This window comes from Prosopis cineraria, unplaced genomic scaffold (assembly GCF_029017545.1).
Source record: "Prosopis cineraria cultivar Desert tree isolate PC_DT_omini unplaced genomic scaffold, ASM2901754v1 PC1, whole genome shotgun sequence".
NCBI lineage: Eukaryota > Viridiplantae > Streptophyta > Magnoliopsida > Fabales > Fabaceae > Prosopis > Prosopis cineraria.
Genome location: NW_026555332.1, coordinates 44,783,946 through 44,792,623, shown reverse-complemented (window position 1 = coordinate 44,792,623; position 8,678 = coordinate 44,783,946). Strand labels below are relative to the sequence as shown.

Below are 8,678 nucleotides of genomic sequence, written 5' to 3'. Positions count from 1 at the left end.
AGTATCGTAGCTATTAGAAGTCAACAAAGTTAAAATATGTTAAAATTAAACAGTAACATTCTTCTACTCTACCATAATAATTGGAAGTAAAGGTCAACGAGTTTCTAATTACTTCACAATGCATAAGAAGTACAAGACTTCCTAAAAATAACTGCTCAAACAAGTTCGCGACATCTATAACCCATCAACATTCTTTCGCTTAAAATATTATATACTTCAATTATATTTTGGGAACGTCGCCAACAATAATTGAACTAAGAAGTTGGGGCGGTTTCCTTTTTAATGGAAGGACCGATATATAAAGGAAGAATTATTTTCATGTACACATAAAAAATTAATTATTATAAAATTTAACAATTAAATTAAAAAAATTAATAATAAAATTAGCTGTCAATCTGCTTAATTCAGTTATCATTAAATCTTATAATAATGAATTTTTTCATGTGAGATTTTAATGTAATTTTTTTATATAAAAATAAAAGCAGCGAGGAGATGAAAGTCCTGCGATCCCAATAAGACCGAGAAAGTGATAATTGAACCCACATTATGTCAATGTCTTCCCCAGCATTTCAGCACCCGTGCCCAGATTGGGGCTTCTGGCCAGATCCCTCTGATATTTTCCTGGAATCTTCTCCAAGCATTAATGATTTCTATGAAGATCCAATCCATGATTTTCTCTCCTTCGATACGGTGGACGGTCCAACACGCGAGAATATTAATGATGAAACTAAGACAGAGCAATCGCCAGTGAAGTCAAAAATCAGCAAGGAGAAGACATACATAGGGGTGAGGAAGAGACCGTGGGGAACATTCGCAGCAGAGATCAGAGACACCACCAGGAATGGCAGAAGAGTTTGGCTGGGAACGTTCCAGAGCGCGGAGGAAGCTGCTTTAGCTTACGACCAAGCTGCATTCACCATGAGAGGCAACTCTGCTGTTCTGAATTTTCCGCCGGAGACGGTGAGGCAGTCTCTGCGAGGTATCAAGTATGGCTGCCGCAAGGGCTATTCGCCTGCTTTAGCCCTCAAAGAGAGGCACTACATCCAAAGAAAACTGTCGTCAAAGGCTGAGAAAGACCGAGCCAAGCAGCAATCCCTAGTGGTCGTACTCGAGGACTTGGGTGTTGAATATCTGGAGCAACTTCTCACCATATCTGATTCTGATCAAACTACAAGCCCTGGCTTCTTCAAATAGTTAAACCCCTGTTTCCTAACAGTATTACTTCAAACCTGTAAACTGTTTTTGCTTTTTGCTTTTTGCTTTTTGTTTTTTTGTTTTTGTCTCAGAGGTCGTTGATAGATAATTGAACAAAGATATAATTACAACTTTAGCTGTTGGAGAGTTTATGTGGATCTCTACCTTCTAGAGTGCATCAACTTCTTGCACCCTCGCTTGTACAGTTATTTTGTTCCCAGTTGCCTTGCTCTAAAAGCTGGCTGAGCTTCTTTTATTTGAATGCATTCTTCTATCAAAATCGGACTTCCTCATGAATTATTTGCTTTAGGTATCGCTTCAAACCCCATGTATGACATAGCTTCACTAGTTTCCCATGAAAGATAAATTAATCTTCACGGTTACTAATCAAGTTAGTCACGGCAAAAGAGAATGAGTCAATTTCACTGAGTATGCATTTATGTAGAAACATAACTGAAATAAATGCCCTGTATTATGCTTTGAAGTTCTTATGTTACAATTCACTGTTTCGGGTTCGGGATCTGCTTTGTAATATGTATCAGGGCTGAGGATTGGTCATCCACACACGTATTAGTAGACAATGAATATCGAATTTTTTACCTGGCCACAAATTTGACGAACTACATATTGTGTCAAATGGAACCAAACTTGAATACTAATTGATATAACTCGAGGGATTATAATTTAGAGATGACACCTACATGCTCGCTGTCTACTTTGGATGCGATGCAAACACGGTTAGGAGGGGTTAGATAAGTGTTTTGAATCGGCAGATTGAAGAAATATGGCATCAATAAAGTCAATGAAAGAAACGAGGCCAAAAAAAGTTTTGAAGTCAGATCAAAAGAGATAAATAAGTAAAGGGACTAGAATATTATAAGTACTTAAGTTTTGAAAGTATTTTTCACTTATATCCCAACAGTTTTATGATATTTTGAACTTATTTTTATATTAATTAAATTAATATAGGTTTTCAATTTCTCAATAGATGCCTAAATCCTATCATGCAATTTTTTTAGACAAGGAATATCATTAACTGAAGCCAAAACAAATTGTAGGGACCATTAACTGATAAGCTTTAATTTGAATCACATGAGAACAAATGATATTTTCGAGCCAAAACTAAAGTCTAGTTTACCAGAGAAAAAGATATGAATTGAAGGATCGCAAGACGAAGTACCTCATTTACCTTAATTGTTTTAACGGTTGGAATTTTTTGATGCTTGACCAAAAGGATAAAGCCAGAAATATTTGTTTCTCCCCTCTAACCGAGACTTGGAAAACAGCGTGTATTTAACGCAGTATTTGATACTGCAGGAACAAGAATAATAATTAGAACAGTGGAAACAGAGATGGCTTACCCTAAGAGCTCAAATAATTTGGCTTTGAAAATTAAACGTTTGCAGTGGCATGTCTTGATGAAAAAGTGGAAATTACATGAACTTAATTAATGTATTGCGTGCGGTTAATCTGATTGCATGCAGAAAATGAATTAAGATTAATCTCAGATATAATTTAGTATCAAAAACAGCAGCCAGAGTAGCTTCCTCTTTTACACCGATCACATGTGCACACTTGGAATAAGAAAGCAATATAAACATATATTAAGGTGCTGCAATTATTTCTCCTCATCATTGCTGGACAGCATTAATACATCATGTGATCGAACAGGTTGTCTTGTCTTCAATGTATCGTGACTTCAATAAATGAAGAATAAACAACTATCGTGCAGTAATAATTGTCAAATAGTATTGATTAGAGAAATGAAATAAGAGTCATAGTAGTATATGTGTAAGCGGTGCAAGATACAATTGGATAAAGAAAGAATGTTGTAAATTAATCAGACCACCAGATTTGAAGGAAAAGCTGAACCGTTAGGTAAAATTGAACTCCTAGTTTAGAGATGACAAAGACGCCATTTTTAGTTATGCTATTAACAAAAAGCATTAATTATTTAATTTGTATTACTTTTGCCAGGAGGGGTTTGGACATTACATGACCCAATTGGGTCGTAAATTTTTCACTTTTTTTCCTGAAGGGGGAATGAAACTTTGGAAGCATGAACCTCAGTCAAGCCTCACTCTCACCTATTGATTCTTAAATAAAAGTTATTACAATTTGAGTATAAAATACAAAGGGAAAAAAGTTGGGATATCATTCCCACCATGTATCTGGCATGAAAAGCAAAAATCACATACGGAAAGAAATAACGCAGCGTACATCATACTGTCAAATAAAATTAAATTTTCAAAAACAGACAAGGCAAAGTTAATTGGCAGATCATCTGCAGAGATCTTATCTATTATTAGTTATATGTTTTTCAATGCGCGCCAAACAGCAGCAAATAAATCAGATCAAATAGAAACGAAAGTGCCAGATAGTTGGACAAATATGATGATGCATCATGTATTCATCTAGCCTCATGTATAATATCTTTAATCAGAAATTTTTAAAAGCTAATATTCAAGTTTTATACAAAAAACACAAGATGAATTAGAGGGCGTATAATTACATCAACCGAAGAAGCCCAAGCAAAATGTGAGAAGGAAAAAGACACAACAGCAATACTAAAAATTCGAGAGTGATTTTCGTTTCAGTGAGCCTGATAAACATTAGAAGGATGGGAAAGTTGGAATTTACCTCTAAATATGTAGAGCTAGTGTATCTATTGTCTAATGTATCGTTCGGCGTGTGAAATACATGCCCTCTTTAACATTGCTGAAATGGGGAATTGAACAACTGGAAACACACATATAAATTGGGAAAAAAAGGTTAGCATTGACGGTAATAGCAATTAAGGGAAAAGGAAAGAGTTAGGGTTACAGTCACGGGGGCGGGAGCGAAGTGAAGGGATGAGGCGGGGCTTTGAGTAAAAATAGGCGCAAACTACTGGCTCTATCCAAAATAGAAAATATAAATACGACTAACTAGATTTTACACCCGTAGAAGATATATTAAAATGTGATATAGAGATATTTTGATTATAATAATTTTAATTATTTAATATTTTGTTTGAATTAAAATTCTGAAAAAATTGACCGGACGACTGTATACCTATTTTTGACCGTTAATGTAAATTAAATTTTTAATTTTATCATAGTTTCCACACATATTATTTTAACTATTGGTTTAAAAATTTTCAACTAGTTTTTTTAGTATAGATATTCGGTTTCCCTTGTTTAATGTAAATTTTATATGTCCTTTTATCATGAAAACATTTTAAGAAAATAAAGTAACTATAGCATCCAAATGACACTTAAAAAATATTGACAATAATATAAGGATTATGTGGCATGAGGCCACACTACTGCATATATTCCTGCTGGGCCCACGTAGATGTTAAGCAAATGGTTTTAGCATTTGTGCTGCAATCACTGCAGAACTACAGTGAACTTTTGACAACAATTATAAATGAGGGAGATAACAAGCAGGTATCAATGCGATATACATTAAAAAAACAAATAAATAAAGAGAGAAGAATAAATTTAAGAAATTTTGGAATATAAAAAAATGTAAAATCCATATAAAAGGCACAATATTTATCAGTAACAAATAAAATGACTTGTCTTATTTCAAGTAATTTTTTATTTTTTTAATATACATCGATACATTTTTTTTTTTTGAGTTCCAGGCAACTACTTATTTTTTTAACTCATCCAATATTTACCTATTTTAGCAGGTTTAGATAGGCAGATAAGAACTATAATCCTTCATTGCGCATTGGATGAGAGGAAAAAAGGGACATCTAAGTTAATTTTTTAATGTCTAAACCTTGGTAAAGTATACGAAAAAGTGTTATGCACAAGTAAAATAAATTGTATGAGATTACTGAAATAAGTGGAGAATGATAAAAAAGGGGAGAAAATGGCAGATATATACATACATATATATATATATATATGTATGTTTTTTTTTTTTTCACCAGAGGTAGATATATAATATTTCAGGCTTCAAATAGTGTGATATACACAAATTCCCATTGCAATTAATATGGGCAAAAGCAGTAAAAAGATGTCATATTTTAACTTAAAATCTCAATGTTCAAAATTATGAATTTTTTTTATTATATATTAGTTATTGAGTTTAACTTTATTCAATATGAGATTTTGTTTTTAGTCCAATTACACTTGGACATTCTAACAGCCACAAATAATATACTTACAGTGCAATTTTTCTTGACCTTCTGCTCACGTCATGTAAGTTCAATAAGAGATAAATCACAATTAGCTGAAGCAAAATTGAAAAAAAAAAAAATTGAACCCTTTTGCCAGTTAAAACAGTGAATTCAAGTCCTAAAAATGAACAACAACAGAAATGTGGCAGGCATACAACATATAAGGAACAAAAGAGTCTCTACTTCAGGATGTTCTTCAATATCTCTCTATATATCTATTGAATGGCCGGGGTTACTTTGAAGGACAGAATGAAGGAGATTTTCTTCTTTTTCCCCATGGGTCATAAGCGAACAAGATGGAATATATAAAAAATGAACTCGTTTGGTTATTAAAAAAGAATGAAATGAAATGGATTGAAAAAATAAGACAAAAATAAATTAAAACATGATAAAACTCATTATTTGACATTACAAATGTGGGAATCATGATATTTTTCAAAAATCTCATAAATCATAATTGTCAACCTCATAACTAAGTTACCTTTCTTTCTTATAGATGTACTCACATATCTCTTCTGACTATCTTATTTTTACCTTTGTTTTTTCCTCCCATTTCTTTCTAGTAAGCAAATGATGACCCAAGTGATATGAACATTATTTAAAAAAAAGATTAAGTTTACATGCATCCATAGATACATACATAGGCAACAGCCAAATTAAAGATCAGAAAAACGATGCAGATGATAGAGAATAATATATAGGAAAGACCATTAAATCATGGTAGTATAATAGTAATACTCACATAGGGTATGACAATTGGGCATCTGGTAATAGTTCTGTTTCTGCAGAAACATAAGAGAGACGAGTGTGAATGAAGCAGACGAAAGAAAGAAGTGCGTAAAAGGCATGCAAGGTGGTGGGGTTGAAATTAAAAGGAGCAAGTGGGAGATACTATGCGTGAGTTGAATTTGGGCAATGAATGAAGGAGATGGCTGTTGGCAGGATTGGTGCACGCGCGTCCCGATTCATTGTCCCACGTTGTTCCTTTAACATTTGATTAAAATGAATCTCAATCCCGGGGAGGCAACCGTACATCCTAATGTAGCAACTCTGAATGCATGAATGATGAGTGCAAGTGTTTGAATTCCTCTGTTTTCCACCCAAAACTCAGCAGCTCTCTGCGTCCCCACCTCATCACCTAACCCCATACTATTCTCCTTCTTTTTCCAGCCTCCTTTGAAGTTTGAATTTTCCTCTCGGGAAGGGAGGAAGGTGTATGAACTAATTAATTAATTAATTAATTCAGAAGTCAGTCAAATTGGTTATCTGCCATTAACGTGTCATATTTTTTTTTAATATTTTTCACAGAATGCCCCTCTAATTAATTCAATCTAGGATATTGCAGTGAAAATATTTTATCAAAATTATGGAAAATCTTAAATCTTGTTATCTTTATTTTAAAAATTTAACAAGTTTTCACCTCTGTCCCCTCATAGGGATAAAAAATATTTTTAATAATCTTTTACCATTTAATAATGATAGAAAGGTGAAGTTAAATATATAAAATAATAAAGTGTCATATAAATATGATCAAAATTAATATTCTTTCATTGACTTACAAATAATACAAGAGAAGTAATGAACAAGGCAGCTTAAGCCAATGAGGCAGATAAAAAAGAGGATGAAATCTTGCAAATTAAATGGGAATAAAACAAACTCTTAAATCAGGTGTAACTTCCATGGCTAGAGAGAATATGATTTAGGTTTAGCTTCCAAGTTTCAGCCTCCCACCAAAAGAACCAACAATTAGTATTAATATACTAATAAATAGAGCTGGCTAACTTGGCTATTTCCATGTACAGTCAGAGGCAGACAAAAAAATTATTGAAAAAAAAATCAAATAATAGCACAGGTTTGATTAATAAAAAAATGCAGAGAGTGAGGGAGAAGTGATGATAGCGAGTATATGAGATGGCAAGTGGCGACGCAGGGAAAGGGCGTCCTAGATTTGGCAGAATCAAAAGCCAAATTATTAATTATAATAATTATTATATCAATTAAGAAATAGGTAATTTTGCAAATAGCGGCCGCCCAACATTTCCAAATGCATCTCCAATTATTCTACTCCATGGGAGAAACAGGAACCTAAAAAAAAAAAAACTCAAGTGATTGTTTTTAAGGTTTTTGGTCTGGACGCCTCGTGCGTTATTTCATAACATAGGCACATGCATTGTAGTCCTCCTTCTCAAATTATAAAATATTTTTAAATAAAATTTTACATATTAATGACCCTCATTAAACACACTTAACAATCTTATTTTTTAAAAAAAATATAAACTTTTAAAAATATCCTTCATTTAATAACTTTAAATCCACACTTAATTAGTATTAAATAGATAGAGACAAAGGGTAATATTAGAATAAGACTATTTAATAAAATTTTAATCTTCTCAAAGTATCTTATATTTTAGGATGGCAAATCTCTCTTAAAAATATTTTATGATTTAAAACAAAAGTAATACTATTTTATACCCCGTCCTCTCTCCTAAGTCTTCCAAATAAACAAGAAAAAATAGTATTCAAGAATCACTGTACAGTATTTATGTCACATAGGTTTCTTTTCTTTGTTTTTTTTTAAACTATGAGTGACATTTCAATCTTTTCGCATATGAAGTTAATATATCAAAATGACTAGATGACTGTATTGAGAATATAAATTATTTAGTCATTATGTGATATAAAATTATATAGTGATCTTTGGATGCTATTTTTTTCATAAACAAATGTATCCATTTCACAATTGTGAGAATATTAATTATTTTTATGACTCAGATAGTGTTTTTTAAAATATCCTTATTGTTTCCACGAAAAAAATTCCTTACTGTTAATGCTTAATTAAAATGCATGCACATCTTCATCTAAAGGTGTATAGTAATTGAAAATGTTCATCAAATGCATCTCATATCGAGAGCTTTTTTGTACATTTAAAACAAAAATTTTAGTTTTTGACAGTTTTTACTTTTTAGCTTTGGATAATGGAGAGCGACTAAGGAATTTGTTGGCTGTCATACAAATACCATTAAAGGTCATGTGGATTCCACGTTCAAAATTCAAGGTCAAGCTTGCCGTTGGTCAGATTATCTTTTTTAACTTGGAATTAGGATCGTGTCAATTAGGAATGCAGGCCTAACATGCCGATGCTCAACTCTTTTTCTTTTTGACCCTTGTTAATCAATAATTATTATTTCTCTATTAAAAATATAAATTATTTTTAATTTTTTTGGTCAGAAATTATTTTTAATTAAATCTTACTCTCTAATAAAATAATTTTTATTTTTAAATTAATTTTATTTTTTATATTTTTTATTTA

General features: G+C 32.1%; 1 protein-coding gene across 1 annotated transcript; it reads left to right on the top strand.

The window, feature by feature from the left end:
* Positions 1–440: 440 nt before the first annotated feature.
* On the top strand, positions 441–1,330 carry LOC129307794 (ethylene-response factor C3-like). Its single transcript, XM_054948706.1, has one exon. It carries the CDS (start codon positions 547–549, stop codon positions 1,192–1,194), a length of 648 nt encoding a protein of 215 aa, XP_054804681.1. The 5' UTR covers positions 441–546; the 3' UTR covers positions 1,195–1,330.
* The last annotated feature ends 7,348 nt before the right edge of the window (positions 1,331–8,678 follow it).